The following is a 17268-nucleotide window of genomic DNA, read 5'->3' as shown; positions in this document are numbered from 1 at the left end:
TTTCTTTCTTTCTTTCTTTCTTTCTTTCTTTCTTGTCATGGGGACTGAGGATTAAAATCCATTCTGAGCTATAGTCTCTAAGTCTCTCTATCCCACATTCAGCTTTTTAATGAAACCTTAGTCCTGGCACTGCTATGAAGATATTCTGCATATACAATTGGCAGCTGTAGTTCATTGCTTTTAACCAAAGGAGGTTACCATTGATCATGTGACTCTGTGGTACACTACAAGAGCGAGCACTGGAGTTTCCTGGGGAAGAACTCTGACCAGAAACTTCATCATGAGTTCCTGTCTGGTTTCCATACTTCTAGTCTGCCCTATGAATGTCTGACACACCGACCCCCACAGCTCTGTGAGCTTGTGCACGAGCTACACCTGCAGATTCAATATTTCCCCTGAGGGACTCGAGTGTGTATTCACACTTGACAAGCTCAGCTTCAAGGCATAGTGAGTTCTGTTCAGTACTTGCTGCGGGTTATTCTTCGGGTTATTCTGCGGGTTATTCTTCACGATGCTTTGCCTTTGACTGCAACAATAGCAATGACAGACACTCTTAAATATACAGCACCCAGCCAGGCGTCACAGGCATCCGTGAGTCAATGAGCTCTCAGGTTCTCCACAAACCTGGACTGTACTAAAGGGGTGCATGAACTCAGAGGTATATGAGTAGGGCTGGTGAATTGCTCATTAGATATAAGTCCTCTTTGCACAGGCCTGAAGAGCCTAGTTGGATCCCTGAGACCCAAGTAAAGTTATCCCGTGTCCATGCTAGGGCATGCTGTGCCCCCACCTCACATACACGAGAATAATCAATAATAAGGGGAACACAGTTCAATGTTACATGAAGGCACTGCTGGCAGAACGTTAAGCATTCTTGATGAGTTTTCCCCTAACCTTCCAGCCACCAGTAAACACTGTTTCAAAGACATGGGCCAAGAAGTCCTAATCCCAATTTAAAAATCTGACCCCTTCTTACCCCCACGATCCTTAAACAACAGTGCTTGTCTAGGAATTAATACCTCCCTTCACAGTGAGAACTCAGAGCCTTCGGCAGTGAGTTTGGGGCAATGGGAGAGAACGATGCAGTAACCTTTGTGCTGGGGTGAAGGTTTTGCTATTACTCAAGGGCTTGTGGAAGAGAAGTGAAATGTGTTATGTCTCATGAGTCTGTCACATGCTCTGACAGCTGTCCCTTTCATAGGACAGCATGAGACTTTCTAGGTGAGAGAGCCTCTTATTACTGGAACTTCTTTTCAGAGAACACTTCGAATAATTAATTTGCCTGCTACTGGTATAAAATTCCCAAAGGATGGACAACCGCTAATGAAGGATCTGTAGCAATTAAAATGTGCTGCCTTAATAGCAGACTGTTTAAGCAAACACACGGAGTGTAACTCAGCTATCAAATTGAAAAGCATTTTGAATTTTGGTTTGAGGTTGTTGAAGAGTAAGTTAGGTTGTCTTGGTGGTGTTGGAGTTGTTTTGTGTCTTTACATAAGGTCTGGTGAAGTGGAAACTTCTGGTTTAAGCCTACAGTCTGGGGACTGAAGTCAGGATCTCCTGCTTGCAAGGCAAGTGATGTACTGACTGGCTCACCCCTCCAGCTAGGAGAGATTTCTTGTTATATCTTTGTCCCTAGCTGTTGATCTAGATGCATATCCTTGCGGTGCCACCCCTTTGGCCTCTGAAGCATCACAGATAAAACATAAGAATCGCTGCTCTGTGCTCTAAGGGCTTGGCTGGCACGGATTCTCCCTAGGGATTGGAACAGGCATATGCAACATGACTGCCTCCCTCCACCTGTCCTCATGACCTCACGAGGTCTTTGGGAATTCTTGAGGACACGGAGGGAGGCTTGGGATTTCACCTGTTGCTTTGAGGCTGCTGGGGCATTTGTGACCCTCTTGAAAGCATGAACTGAACAAAAGCTGGTGTTTCTCGGCTCCCAGTTCCAGAGTGAATTCGTAAAGCTTTTAACAGAATGACGTGAGGCCAACACAGATGACCAATATTGCTATAGTCTAAAAGTGGCTGTTTTGGCAGTTTCACAAAAGGCCAGTGGGTGGCTGTCACATACAGGGAAGAGAATATTGGTCTAAAGGGAAGGTGGAAGGTTTATAGGCTTCCGGGAGCTGATGGGATTGTTAGTGGGCAGTGATCCCTGTCAGCTAACCTCTGTCAGGGGTTACCAGGTCAGGGTGAATTGTATCGATCATGCCTTGTGTAAGGTTTTCACAGAGGAATCCAAGGAGTTAGAAAAGGAAGAGGAGGAAAGAAAATATCCCAACTGAAGCTTAACTGTGGTGCCTTCTGCTTTGCTGTAATGGTGGGAAAATGAAATAAACAAAAAGGCAAAGCATGCCCCCCCGCTGGCGCTGAGAAGTCTACATTCCCCTGATCTACTGCCCTTCCAAATGCCCACGCTTCCAAATGTGAAGTATGGGGTGCTGTTCCCCTTTCTCTCAAGGGTCAATGAAGAGACTTTCTCAGACCTCCTAGGAGGGCAGCGGGCACAGTGATCTGACCAGAGCCATGCTGCTCTGGTCAGCACAGGTTGTGGCAGGGAGCATCAAGAGCTTTGTGAGTTGCTCTCTTGGTTTCCCTCCCCCTCCCCTCCTCCCTCCCCTCCTCCCCCTCCCCTTCCCATTNCCTCCCCTCCTCCCCCTCCCCTTCCCATTGCCCTTCCCCCCTTCCTTCCTTCTTTCTTCCTTTCCTTCCTTTTCTCTCTCTATTTTGCTGGCCCCATCTGTTTCTTTCCTGTTAGGCCTGTTTTCCCAGCACCAGCCCTAGGCACTTACCCCTGTCAACACCTCTGTTTGGTGGCTGCTGTAGCTGCTGCTGTCATCAGTCTCCTCTGCTTTTGTGGCTACCCTGTCATTGTGCCTCTGTTCTCTCACATCTAAGCTTTTGCTAGACAAGAACTGGCCACCCCAGGAAAGGAGCCACACAGGAGCAGATGCCATCTTTTCAGGCTTTCCTCACAGGGGAGCTCTTCCCAGTGTCATTGGGAAGCTTTCCATCAGCACTGCACCAGTTTGAGATTGAAACAGGCCCTCAGGTAGCCTGTGCTGGCCTTGATCTCCCTGTGTAACCAAGTGACCATTGGGAACTTGTGATCCTCCTGCCTCTACCTACAGGGTGCTGGGATGCTAAGCATGCCCCACTTTGTTGCATGTATGTGGTGCTGAGGGGAACCAGAACTTGAGCATGCTAACAGCAGAGTCACACACTCAGCCCCTTGATTTGCATTTGTCCTGGACTTCCTCTCACCCCACCCCCATTAATTGTAGCTTAGAAATCTTAATCAACATTGCACATCAGAATCATCTGTGTAGCCTCCAAAAGTCCAGAGGCCTTGGAGCTGGAAAGATTGCCCAGGAGTTAAGAGTGCATGGTTTTCTTGCAGAGACTGGAGTTCAGTTCCCAGAACTCTTACCTAGAACTCACAAGTATTTGTAACTCAGCCTCCACAAGGGCTCCAGCTCCCTCTTCTGACTTCCAAAGGTACCCACACCAGCATGAACATAGAGGCTTCTATCGCCATGACTATGACAACTTAAAGAAGAGAGTGTTCAATCAGGCTTTAGATGGTTTTAGAGGGACAGAGTCCATCATGGTGGAACAAAGACATGGTGGTAGTGTCACCTGAGAGCTCACATCTAGATCCACAAGTGGGAGGCTAAAAGCACAGTGAGAATGGTGGTAGTTTTTTTAAACCTCAAATCTCACCACATCTAGTTCCTCCAAGACCAAACTTACCCTCCTTGTCCTTCCCAAAGAGTTTTACCAACTAGGGACCAAGTATTCAAGTATATGAGCCTATGGGGGTGGGGGTGCAGGCATTCTAGAAACCCAAGGCCCATGCCACCTTCAGAACCATTCAGTCAGGACATCTGAAATCCACCCAGGCTCTGCTGTTTCTCTGGCTGCTTAAGAGTTGCACTGCCTGGTCCACAGTGGGAATAGTTGGTAACCACTGATCTAGGCTAAGATGTTAACATGTTAGAAGGCTAAATGGCTAAATTACATCTCCCAAAGACTTGATTGTCTGTTGAGAAGACCATCAGAGCCTCCCAGCCAGCAAATAATGTTTAGTCCAAACACACCCAATACCAAGAGGGGAAAAATCTGACTTTAATAAATACAGTCTCCTATTTCTTTGTTTTATTATCTTGTAGGAAAATCTAAGGGATCGAATGAATTGTTTCACAAATGGATCCAAACATAACCATTGCAAAAAAAAGTATATCCATTGTTTTGTTGCTACCAAATTTAAACAAGGTCCGGAGCCCATTGAAGCCTATATTTTTAGCTAAGCAGAGAACACTCTGCAAGACATTGAGGATTTCAAAATAGTTTCTTACCTAAAAATATCCTTCCTGAAATGAGTTAGAGCCTAGAGAGGGATGAATGGGCTTGCTTTTTTCCTTCTTCTTCTATGTTTACTGTCACCACAAGAAAGCAGATCTTAAATATATAAGCTTGTATTTTTAGAGACCCAGGAAGCAGGTGTTGTGCCCAGGCAACAAAGAAGGTCACAGGGTGAAATGCTGAAGACAGAAATCTAAAATTCACAGCAGGGAGAGTAACTGTCGGAGGCAGGCACTGGAGTTGGTACCCTCCGGGCAGGAGTAAGCTAACACCAGGGGAGTGAGTACAAGGGGCCCTTTCAGACCTCCTGAAGGGGACCTCTTGCAGAAGTCCCTCCCTTTAGCCTCAGGGCCAGCACCTGTCCTTCAGCCCCATGCAGCCCAAGTGTCCAATCTTTAGTGTGGTAAAGAATATAAGTTAACTCCTCTCTGTTTGCCGGAGTGCATGGCAGTGTTGTCTTACTCGTCAACTTCAAGATGTTGCTAACAAACTCAATTCCTCTCTGCTTAACGACTATATACCATGTGACCAGCCACCTTCCACTGCTTCTGCCTCCCCTTGGTAGACTATACCCTCAAAGGATGAGCCAAAAGCCTTCCTTTAATTGCTACTTTCCTGGGTATTTGGTCTCATCAGTGAGAAAAGGAACAAACACAGATTGTATATGGTGGGTTCTCTTTGACACACTGGAGATAGTGTCTGAACAAGGTAGACTGAGGCTCTTGGAAATGTAATTGTTGGCGGGCAGGTTATTTGGAAGTGCGTGACCCACATAGCCTGACCAACAATCAAACAGAACCATTGGGTGGTTATTAGCTGCCCACTTTGGGATGAAGAGTGTCATTTAATTAGAGACCAAAGGTGGCAGAAACAAACACTGAGGATTGAGCTAATGTGTTGAGGCTGTCCTATCTTCCAATGTGAGGAATGAGGGTGAGGGAGCTGGGGTGACTCTGGTGTGGGGGGATGTGCTCTGAGAAGTGTCAGGTCACTAGCAGGTCCCTGAGGTGTAATCAGATTTCCAAGGAGAGCCAGTAGAGCAGGGGTGGAAGGCAGTGGGGAAATACAAGACAGTGTGGGCAGAGTCTGGGGAGCGAATCTGGGAGGAGACATAAGCCTGGCCGTTCCTAGCCCTCACCTGAGAGAACTGTCAGGGCCTTTGCACAGGGGATGGTTCCACCACTGTCCTCGGCCCCTTCTTCACTCTTCTAGGTGGAAAATTGACTCCACTTCAAGGACTTGCAGACAGCCTCCAGCTTCTCTGACCATACCCCTGCCCCCTCTGCTTTCTCATCCCTCATTCCTCACATTGGAGTGTACAGCCATCACCCTGGGACCACATCAGCTCAACCACTAGCATCTGTTTCTGCCATTGCCACCTCTGTATTTCACTGTGGTGGTAACCTCCCTGCCCACTTGGGCAATGACTTTTCTAGTGTCTCCATCTTATGTGCGCACCTCTAATAGATTCCTGTGAGCTGGTCTGATCTGTTTACTTATTTATTTTAGACAGGGTCTCATGTACCCTGGACTGGCTTTAAAGTCCATATACAGCAGAGGATAACCTTGAACTCTTGACTCTCCATCCTCTACCTGCAAAGGGCTTGGCTCACAGGTTTGCACCGCCATGCCCAACTTATACAGTGTTGAGGATGGAACTCCCAGTTTCATGATTTAAGATACAGAGTTCCATATCCAGCTCCAGTGAACCAGAATTTCTTTAAGAGAACATGGGGCATCCAGGACAGTGGGCCAAGCTGTTTGTTTATTGATTGATACGGTTTTTGTGGAAAACATGCTTTATGTCCACCATGGACAGAGTGAAGAAGCCACGAGACATCTGTGTCACCACTGCCACACAATGGGCATTACTCTGTGCGTGCATCCAGGAATTCTACTCTAGAGAGATTATTATTATTATTATTACCTTTCTCCGCCTGCCTTCTTTCCTTCATCTCTTTACTATGGAAGGTGCACACGCATGCCATGTCATTTGTGCAGAAGACATATTTTGGGAGTTGCTTCTCTCTTTCTAGCACGGGATCCCATGGAGTAACCTCTGGTCTTTCTTTCTCTCTCCTCAGTTAACAGTGATGTCATGGCCAGCGACAATGGCGGTGCAGTCAAGCTTCCACAGCTGTGTAAGTTTTGCGATGTGAGATTGTCCACTTGCGACAACCAGAAGTCCTGCATGAGCAACTGCAGCATCACGGCCATCTGTGAGAAGCCGCATGAAGTCTGCGTGGCCGTGTGGTAAGGGGGCCTCTGGAGAAAGGGGGTCTTGCTTTTCGGATTACCTTAGAAGATGCTGTGACAAACACCTGTCCAAGGCAGCTTCAGGAAGAAGGCTTGTTCTGGGTTCCAGTTCTAGGGGGATACAGTCCAATATGCATGGAAAAGACGTGGCTTACAGTCCCGTGTATCACATATAGTGAGCAGAGACTGGATCAGCTGGACATCAACCATTCATACATCTGAGCCTACTGGGCACATCCAGCCATTACGTTTTGTTTCCTGTCTTTCTAAGTCATGTGTGCTCGTGGCAAGAGGCACTCACTGTATGTCCCCCTCCCAACCCCAAATACAGATAACAATATTCCTGTCCTCCCTCCATCAACTATTAAGTCTGATTGCCAGAATGCTTCTTCTTGTGGTTTGAATATGAAGCCCCATAAGCTCATGTGTTTGAACACCTGGCCCCAGGTGGTTCGTTTCACCTCTCAGCATCCACATGGTGGCTGATAACTTCCTGTTGGTCCATTTCTAAGGGGTTTGATGCCCTCTTCTGGCCTCCTCTGGCTTTCATCATTCATATAGTGCACATACAGGCACTCAAAGGTTAAAATAAATTAGCATTTAAATAAATATGATGTATATGTAGAACCAATCTCCTGGGCATTTCTTAAAATATATGTTGTACTGTTTATCCTTTGAGCTCTAGGCCAACTTAGTCTCCAGACAAATGGATGGCAAAGAGATAACCCATTTCCTGAAGCATAAACCACTCCTATTTTTTCTGTTCTGGAAAGGAAGTACACCCCTTCATCCTCTCTGCCACGTTAATTGTTTGTTTCCCCTCCTGTCCTTCTCTTGAATCCAGGAACTTGCATTTCTTTATTTAGGATCTTTCTTCCCATTTTGTTTTTGGAACCAGCTGTTGGCATGAAATGTGTCCCCGCCCCCAACCCCCACACAAAGAGTGACTTGTGACCAGCAAACAGGAAAAACAGATCATGGGCTTTAGAAATGGCTTGGGAGTCGGTAAAGTGCTTGCTATACAGGCATCAGGACCTCAGTTTTATCCCTAGAAACACCCAGTACTCTGGAGCAGAGACGAAAGGATGCCTGGGGCGTGCTGGCCAGCCAGCCTAGCTAAATTGGCAAGTTCCAGGCCAGTGAGAGACCCTATCTCAATAACCAAGGGGGGCATCTCCTGCAGAATAGCACTGGATGTTGACCTCTGGCCTCCACATGCATGTGGGCACAGGTACACATCTCTGCACACATACATGTATACCAAAGATAAAAAGAAAGAGATCTACCACCATGTCCCTAGGAGTTTGGGACAGCTCAAGTGAAAACTACTTCCTAGGGAATGCACTGACTTGACTGCTCTATCCAGAGACTGGTCATTCATTCATTGTCCCCTCTTTCTGTCCCTCTCTCTTGTCTTCAACAAACCTCTGTGCCCCAGGAGGAAGAACGACAAGAACATTACTCTGGAGACGGTTTGCCACGACCCCAAGCTCACCTACCACGGCTTCACTCTGGAAGATGCCGCTTCTCCCAAGTGCCTCATGAAGGAAAAGAAAAGGGCGGGCGAGACTTTCTTCATGTGCGCCTGTAACATGGAGGAGTGCAACGATCACATCATCTTCTCGGAAGGTGAGCAGTTATCCCGGGTAACAGTCCTCCAGGGGAGCACGGAGAGGACAGAGGAATTCAGGAAGCAGTGGGCTCCAGGCTTGCCCTTCTCAGATCTGATTCCCATCTTGGTACCTGGCCCTGACAAGCAGTTTCTGTCCTCCAGAGCAAAGGTTCTTTCCCCAGGCTCATTCTCAGGGCATCTGCAGCAGCTGGGGATTGTTAGCAGGGGAGATTATTAGTATTATTTAAAATCTATTTTCTCTCTCTGTGTGTGTGCATAGATTTGTGGGTGTGCGCACAGTATATATGCATGTTTGTGCTCATGGGTATGATGTCCAGAAGCCAACTTTGGAAGCCGCTCCTTAGCAGCCATCCACCTTGCTTTTTGAAGCAGGATCTTTTACTGTGGCATGATTAGTCTGGGCTGGCTGGCCTAAGATACCATTCTATACAGAATTATGGGTAAATAATGAATGCACACATGTTACTGGGATACTTTTAGGTAATTAATTACGCTGTATGTTTATTTATTTTCCTTGAGGCATTCACTGTGCTACTTGTTAGCCTGTGGTTCACTAAGCACAGCCCAGGTTGGCCTCAAATTTGGAATCTATATTGAGTGCTGGGATTGCAGGCCTGATTATTCTTTGACGTTCCTTTCCTTCATCTATTATTTCCTTGAAATAGAACAGCCTTTGAAAAGTGCAGTTGCTGGAGCCAATGGACCAACAGCTCCATGGTCTGGAGACCCACCTCTCTCTGACTCCCAGTAGCTTCCCTCGTGCCCTTTGGCAAAGAGTTCCTACTGGGACTCATATTCTTGCTGTTTTACATCTGTTCTTTGTTTTTGTTTTTGTTTTCCTGCCTGTGTTTTGTGACTTCCAATTAAAACCAATAGCCATGACCTTGATACAAATCCTTTAAAGTATGGATGTTGGGTGCCCTCAGTATTTGAAGGCATGATGTTACTATTACAGATGCCCCAACCTCTAGATGTATGTATGTATGTATGTATGTATGTATGTATGTGTGTATGGACAATCTATGGGCAGTCAGACAGACAGACAAACAGAGATTGGCAGGTCTTTTTTTTTTTTAACCTATCTACCTGCTACATACCAGTCCCTTCAGAAGAAGGGACAGATTATAGAGAGACCTTGTCATCTAGTCAGAAAGCCATCCAGGTATCCCCAACCTGCAGCCTGCAGGCTACATGTGCACCAGGATAGCTATGAATAGAGACCAAAACAATATCATAAACATCCTTAAAACTCCGTAGGAAGTGTTTTGTGATTTGTTTATATTTCACTTTGGGCGTGACTGATTGCATGGTTCTCCAGCATGAACTTTGTAGATCACACTGTCAAAAGGCTGGGCATGTCTGGAAATGTTAAAAAAAAAAAAGGCCTTTGCTTTCTCTGGCATCTCCTACCAGCCTCCCGTGGCAGTAGGCTTTGTGCGATGTCTGGTGGCTTCAGTGCATCCTGCATTGGCCAAGGAGAAGGAAGAGGAGAAAGCAGCAGAAACAGAGGGAACACTAGCCAGAAACTGCCTGCTCTTCAGAGCTGTCCCCAACACAGCTCCCTAGAACTGTCCCCAACACATCTCCCTTGCCTTCTCTGAAGACCACTTTAACTGGAGGACCTGAGAACCTACCCAATACTCATCTAAATTCAGAATGCAAATTAGTAGAGGGGGTGTCATGATGGCCAGCTGACAGCCATCCATCAGGAAGACTTGATAGGTGCTAGAACAGAAGTGTAGTCTAGCTGGGCGTGGTAGTGCACGCCTTTAATCCTAGCACATGGGAGGCAGAGGCAGGTGAATTTCTGAGTTCGAGGCCAGCCTGGTCTACAGAGTGAGTTCTAGGACAGCCAGGGCTACACAGAGAAACCCTGTCTCAAACAACCAAAAAAAAAAAAAAAAAACGGGTAGTCTAAGATGTAGCAGGGCAAGTGTTATCAGGAGTGGCACGCCAATTTTGCAAGACATTTATGTTTCGTTTTTGGTGTTTTATATGTGTACATGTGGTGTCTGTGTGTGTGTATGCACATCTGCATACAAGTGTGCACGTTCATGTGGACCTTGATACTGGTTCTCTTTTCCTATCACTTTTTACCTTATATGTTGAGCCAGACTCCCCCTGAACTCAGAACTCACCATTGGGCTCGGCTAGTTAGCCATCTTTGCCCTGGGGATTCCTGTCTCTGCTTCTGGAGAGCAGGGATTATGAGAGGGTTGCCACACTAGCTGGCTTTATGTGGGTTCTGGGGATCCAAACCCTGTTCCCTGTCCTTTGAATGCTGCAAGCACTTTACCTGGTAAGATGTCTCTCCATACCCCTTGCAAGTCACCTGCTGATCTCTGCCTGCACTGCTAGGACTCAAAGGCACTCACTGGCCTGCTTGTTTCTTGGTTGGGTTCATTAGTTCCTTTCTTGCCCCATCCCTCTCTTCATTCTTCCCTTCCTTCCTATGTAGATAAAGTCTTATGCATCCCAGGCTGGTTTTGAGTTCATTATCTAACTGAGGATGATCTTGAACTCCTGACCCCCTTGCTGCACCACCCAAGTCTCAGGATTATTTCCGCTGGGCACCAAGCCTACTCAGCTTTTACAAGTGTATTAACGATCTGAACTCTGGTCTTTATGCTGTGTGGCAAACACTTTTATCTACTAAGCCGCCTTCCCAGCCACACATTGTTTTTGAGACAGGGTCTCTTGATGATTCAGAACTCAGCAAGGAGGTTACACTGGACATTGAGTTCCAGGGATCCTTCAGGCTCCACTTCCCGGATGTTAGAGTAAGTGGCTTCAGGTCTGTTCTGGCATCTGGGTTCCAACAGCTGAGTTCCAGCCAGGCCCTTTGAACACAGCATCCAGTAGCCTGGGTACCACACCACAGGCACACTGGAAAGGCTTGCTCTGTTTTAATCTGTGCCTCTTCCAGTGCCTCTTTTCTCCCCACATACCTTCCCCAGTCAAAGGGAGCATGCTGAGTCTAGGATCTCTAATCAAAGCTAACCACAGCCCTTACATTGCTGGATAATATTACAAATTAGGCACGTTTGTTCCTGTTTTGACTCAGGATCACAGCAGGAAGCTGCTAAATAAGAGTGGGAGGGCTTTCAGTGCCTTTCAGATCAGTGACTAGAGTAATCACGCTCTGAGCTGGCCCCTTCCGCTTAGCTTCTTAATTTCCACAGAAAGCCTGCTCAGGGCTGCATGGCTACACCATGCTTCTAGCCTAGTGCTCTTGCCTACATCTCTCCTTTATTATCAGGACTCCAGAGTCCTCAGCAGCTGTCATAGAGGCCATCTTTGTACAAACACAGCTGTCCTACTTAGGTTTCTCTTGCTGTGACAAAGACCACAACCAAAAGCAACTTGAGGAGAAAAGGGGTTTATTCGGCTTACGTCATTAATTCATCCCTGAGGGAAGTCAGGGCAGGGACTCGAGGCTGGATCCTCAAGGCAGGAACTGAAGCAGAAGCCATGAGGAGATGCTTCTGGTTGTCTTGTTCTCCCAGTGTGCTCAGCCTGCTTTTTATACCCTGGACCACCAGGGGAGGCATTGACCATGGTGGGCTGGGCCATCCATATCAATAATTAACCAAGACACGCCCACAGGCCAATCTAATGGAGGCAGTTCCTCGGTTGAGGTCCTTTCTTCTCAAGTGCCTTTAGCTTGTGTTAAGTTGACAAAAACCGGACAGCAAACAAACAGAAAATTCAAACTCATCAACACAACATCTCTTGCTCCAAAAGGAATAAGAGAGTGTTTATTCTGAGAGAAGGAGGAGTGGGTGTGGTCTGGAAGCACAGATTCAGGTTGACCTAGAAAAATATATAGTTCTAGAACAGAAGGCAGCTAAATATTGAGATATTTAGTAAGTGCATCGTGGGGGTGGGGTGGGCAACAGGCAGACTGGCTATGTGGCAGAGCGGAGAAATCTCTCCCAATGGTTTTAGGTTTCCACCTGATGCTGTCATAGTTTCTGAGATGCTGGAAGAGAGAGGTCTGTGAGTCACTTCACTCATTCCAAAGGTTCTATCTACCTGCTCCTCAAAGGATGTCAGGTCAGATCGTGAGGTTAGTGACAGAAAGAGACTAGGGGAACAAAGATATCCTAAGATCATCTTCAATCTATACCTGTCGTTGGCAAGCTCAGAGTCACTAGTCAGTGGCTCTTCTGATCTGCAACAGGGGCGTAACTTTTCTAGAGAACCCCAGCGAACACTCCTGCTTTACTTGTGCCTCCCTGGTAAGGAATATGCTTCTGAGTGGGGCAGCCCAACCGGGGATCACATCTGAATGGGGCACACGAGCCCATTCAGTGCCTCCAACATCTGCTTCATCACAGGGACTCAGGGACACTGAACTATCAGAGCCCTGGTAGTGTGTGGGTGTAGATGTGTCACTGAAACCATGACTCAGTAGTTACAAGCGGGCTTGATGCTCTTCCATAGGACCTGTTGGGACTATTCCATAGGTCTCTTCTTTTGGACACAGGATCTCCTCATGTAGCCCTGGCTAATTTGGAACTCACTATATAAACCAAGCTGGTTTGACAATCACAGAGATCCACTTGCCTCTGCTTACAGAGTGCTGGAGTTAAGAACGCCTATCGACCACCATGCCTGGAAAAATAACCCTATATCTCTTATTTCTCTTAACAAATCAGCCATTTGAGACTAGCCATATTGGCAAGCACTGGGCTAAACAGAGAGACGGTGCTTCACGCATACGGTGGATACGTGATAGAGGATGGCTTCCTGACATCCACCTTTGGACTTCCAATGCTCACTCATATGTGTGTGTGCTCACACAAGCACTCACTCACACATACCCCTCTCCACACAATGCAAACATCCACCTTGGGCCTTCATATGCACAGGTGCTCACATACACATCCCATCATGTGCACAATGCACACACACAGATAGAGGCAGGAAGAATGGGTGGTAAGCTTATGGGATGCTGAGAGGATGAACAAGCCTCTGGGCTTGGAGAACGTAGCAGAGCAAGCGCAGACTTGGCCCATATAACGTTTCCCTTGTTGCTCCGAGGTCATCCTCATTTATCCATCCTGGTTTGTACAGGTTGTGGTCGTGTTCGCCCCTGCCCTGATGCTTCCCATCTGAACTGTGTTCAGGTGAAAAGTGGTGTATCACAGGTCTCCCTCACTGTGGCTTGGTATTGTGGGAGAGAGGGCTGTAGAAGATGCTGTGCTAGATTCACTCGTGGGCTGTCGCTTGCTTTGACACTGAGTATGGCATTGTCATGCATAGAGCTCATCGCTGAGAACATTGCCCTGGATTTAGAAAAGGAAATTGTAAAAACGAGAATGTTTTAGACCATAGTTGGGGGGACATAACTCATTTGGGAGAGTGTTCTTCTACAACATATGAGGCCCCGAGTTTGAGCCCCAACACTAAAGAATGCTGTCCCTCACTCTTGATTGGTATTAGGACCTCCAAAACCCGTGATATCACATAGGCAGGACCCACAGACCTATTACCAAGGCAACAGCCACCATATTCCCAGAATCCTCTTGGCTCACCTCCCACCTTTACCTGTAATTAAGTCATTACCCATATATAAAGAAAGCTCCCCCCATCTCTCTCTCTTCCCCCCTTCTCTTTCTGCTGGCCCCTCCCCCAATAAACATCACATGGAGTGTTGGGCCTGGTGTGGTCCTTCTGAAACCCCGTTCCTGTCAAGAGCATAACACTCACCTGTAATTGTAACACTCAGAAGGTGGAGGCAGGAAGATGAGAATCTGAGTTCAAGGCTAGCCTGAACTACTCGAGACTTTATCTCAAAAGAAATATGATTTAAGTAGGTATATGTTGGGTGGCTTATAGTGGCCCTTCTTGGCTACATATGGTTGTATCCAGCCGTTGGCTGAAGGGTGGATGTTTCTGCTGGCGGAAGTAAGAAGTTCCATGGGCTCTCTGCCTAGGGAGAGTTGTTCCTTTTTTTTTTTTTTTTTTATATTAAAGGCAGGTTTATTTGAAAGCTGCTCTCAGGTAGGCAAGTGACCCCCAAGGACCGAGGCAAGAGAAGTCGCCTTGTGAGAAGGGCGTGGATGGATAGGGAGAGGCTGTTCCTCTTTTTAAATAATAATTTATGTTCTGAAATTATAACATAATTACATCATTTTCCCTTCCCTTTTCTCCCTCTAGATTCTCCTATGCTCTCTCTCACTCTCAAATTTCAGATTCTTTTTCAATTTAATTGTTACTCGAGTGCACACACACACACACACACAGAGGGGCATATGCACACACAAAATAAATATTTTTTTAAAGAAAAAAAACCAGGACTTTCCAAACCACTTCTGAGTCCAAGTGCAACCTTTCCCATTCTGTGGGGAAGCAGCAGCTCTTTGTGTCATGTAGCTGTGTGCTCTGCTGGCTTGCACACCCACCGCTGCACGCAGACTTTAGCGGTGAGCATGGGGACATCGTGTAGGTTCACCTGAGGTGCCGAGGTGATGGGAGGAAAGCAGGGTCTCCTAACCACGCTGCTTCCTTCCCTCCTCTCTGACTGTTGTAGAATTTCTTCTTTTTAAACTAAGCCAGCCTCACTCTGGCAGGAAGACAAATGATTTTTTTTTCTTTTTCTCCCCCCTCACCCGCCCACCCCCGAACAGTATCAGACATGTGGTTTCCTGTCTATGTTTAACTTTGCTAGCAGAACATCTCAGCCAGCTGGTTCCCCCTGGGCCCACTACAGCTTTAATGGTGGGGCTTCACGCTGTCCAGTGAGCCCATTCTGTGTGCACCAGATGCCTTGCACACGTGGCTGACTTCAGGGCGTTCCGAGTGAGAGCAGTTCAGAAGTGTTGTCCCCTGCGCCCTGATCTCACCTTGAGGTTGCCCAGCCCCAGCCCCAGCACCAGGCAACCAGCTTCTTAGAAGAAATTGGGGGTTTTGCTGTTGTTATTGCTGTTGTTGTCGTCTTTGTTTTGGTTTGGTTCTTGGTTTTGAGACAGATCTCATACAGCCCAGGCTGGTTTTGATTATTTTACATAGTTGAGGATGGCCTTGAACATTTTACCCTCCTGCCCTCTCCTTCTGCCTCTCCTTCTTGAGTGCCTAGATGGCAGTCCTGCGCCACCAGGCCCAGTTTCTGGCCTGCTCGGGGATACAGCCCACAGCCTCATGGATGCTAAGGCTCGCGCTCTGCCAAATAAACTATAGTCCCAATCGCAGCCTCATCCCAGCTCTGGTCTCCTCCCAGTCCCAGGCCTTGACCTTTCTGCTTTCTCTGCCTCTGCTCTTAGGTACAAAGAGCAAGGTGGGCTGTGGCAAGCCTGGGCGTGGCCTCTGGCTACACTTGGCCTTCAGATTGGGCACTTGGTCCTCAGAACAGCTGCATTCCAGCTGTGCATCTTAGTTTTGAGAGGAAACGAGGCAGATTTACTTTCTGGACTAATGCAGAATTTAAAAGGAAGGAAGGAAGGAAGGAAGGAAGGAAGGGAGGGAGGGAGGGAGGGAGGGATGTGAAAATGTGGTTGAGAAAAACTATTAGAGTATGTACAAAACTGTAGATTGAAATCAGCGAGTGCAGTTGCCTCCCCGAAGACTACTCCATCATTTGACTGCTGACCCAGAGCTGAGAGAGCCTCTGGCTGTGTATAAACCTTGGCTAGAGAGCATATCCCAAATCCTTTAGCACAACCCTAACTGGACAAAGAAATACACAAACTGCACCACAACTCAGGCAGGCCCAGCAGAGGGTGTGTATGAGGTAACTCAAGGTAAAACAGCTCCTTTCTGTAAACTTTTCCCCCCAAGGTGGGTGTTCTGAAGCTAGCTGTGGTGGTAGCGGGGGTGGTGAGCATGCACTTGTAGAACCCCATTCTCCATGAGTCATTGCAGGGCACACAGGGCGATCAGAGTGTGCACAGCCTGCCCTGAGTTCATCCACTGGATAGGAGTGGTCACTGCAGCAACTGGACCCCAGGGCTTGCAACAGCAGTGGCTGTAAGTTTATGCTCCACACAACTCATCCATATGTATCCCACAAACTCCACACCTGTGGGTGATGGCAAAATGGTTGCTGTGGAACTGTGCGTGCAAATAAATAAATAAATAAATAAATAAAAGCACTCCAAGAAGCTGGCCAACTCTGTGAACTGGTTTCTGTTCCTACCCGGGCTGAATTCCAGCTGTGTGCAATCTGAACTTCTCTACATATAGCCTGGCCTGGCTTTGGAAGTCTTCTCTGACAGGAAGCTGCTCCGGCCTACTGTTATATAAACCCTTTTTGCTTATTCATTATGTTTATTAAAAATAACGATAACCTAGCTGGGGAAGATGGCTCAGTCAGTAAAGTTGGTAGGGACTGAGAACCCACATTGTGTGTGTTGTTATTTGTGGTGTTATTGCATGCAATCCTGGGGAGGGGGAGGCAGGACAGGAAGATCTCCTGGGCTCATTCACTCAGCTCTGCTCACTTCCTGAGCTCCAGGCCAGCAAGAGACTCTGATTAAAAAGCAAGGTGGGCAACTCTTGCGGAACACCTTAGGTGGGCCCTTGTCTCATGGCTGTGCACCAGCTCACACACATATACACACTTTAATAAAACAGTTTGCATTTGTCCTTCTCATGTAAGGAAAGCTATGTATGGGCCTGGAACAGCTCAATGGTTGCTTTAGAGCACTTGCTGTTCTTGCAGAGGACCCAGGGTCAGTTCTTAGCACCCATGTCAGGTGACACACACCTGCCTGTAGCTCCAGCCCCAGACAAGCCTAACATAGTATCATTTCATACACAATGGATCTGAAACTCAGACATTTCTTCTGTTTTCCCAGTCAGGTCCACATAACTGCCTGGGTTGCAGTGTTCAACACCAAGGTGCTTTGTAAATTCTGTGTTAGCTGTGCAGGTTCTGGCTTAGATGGTCTCGGACCTGGTATCAGGAACATTTATCTTTCTTTCTTTCTTTCTTTCTTTCTTTCTTTCTTTCTTTCTTTCTTTCCTTCCTTCCTTCCTTCCTTCCTTCCTTCCTTCCTTCCTTC

The 17268-nt window shown here is 47.2% G+C and overlaps 1 protein-coding gene across 2 annotated transcripts in view; it reads left to right on the top strand.

Moving 5' to 3' along the window:
* The window catches only part of Tgfbr2 (transforming growth factor beta receptor 2), an 87621-nt gene that overhangs the window by 37668 nt on the left and 32685 nt on the right, over positions 1–17268 (top strand). For both annotated transcript variants that reach the window (XM_021172343.2, XM_021172345.2), the window contains 2 exons: positions 6456–6624; positions 8066–8256. In XM_021172343.2, the coding sequence (XP_021028002.1) occupies positions 6456–6624; positions 8066–8256 (360 nt within the window). The remainder of the gene's footprint in view (positions 1–6455; positions 6625–8065; positions 8257–17268) is intronic.

This window comes from Mus caroli, chromosome 9 (assembly GCF_900094665.2).
Source record: "Mus caroli chromosome 9, CAROLI_EIJ_v1.1, whole genome shotgun sequence".
NCBI lineage: Eukaryota > Metazoa > Chordata > Mammalia > Rodentia > Muridae > Mus > Mus caroli.
This window is presented reverse-complemented; position numbering and strand designations above follow the sequence as displayed.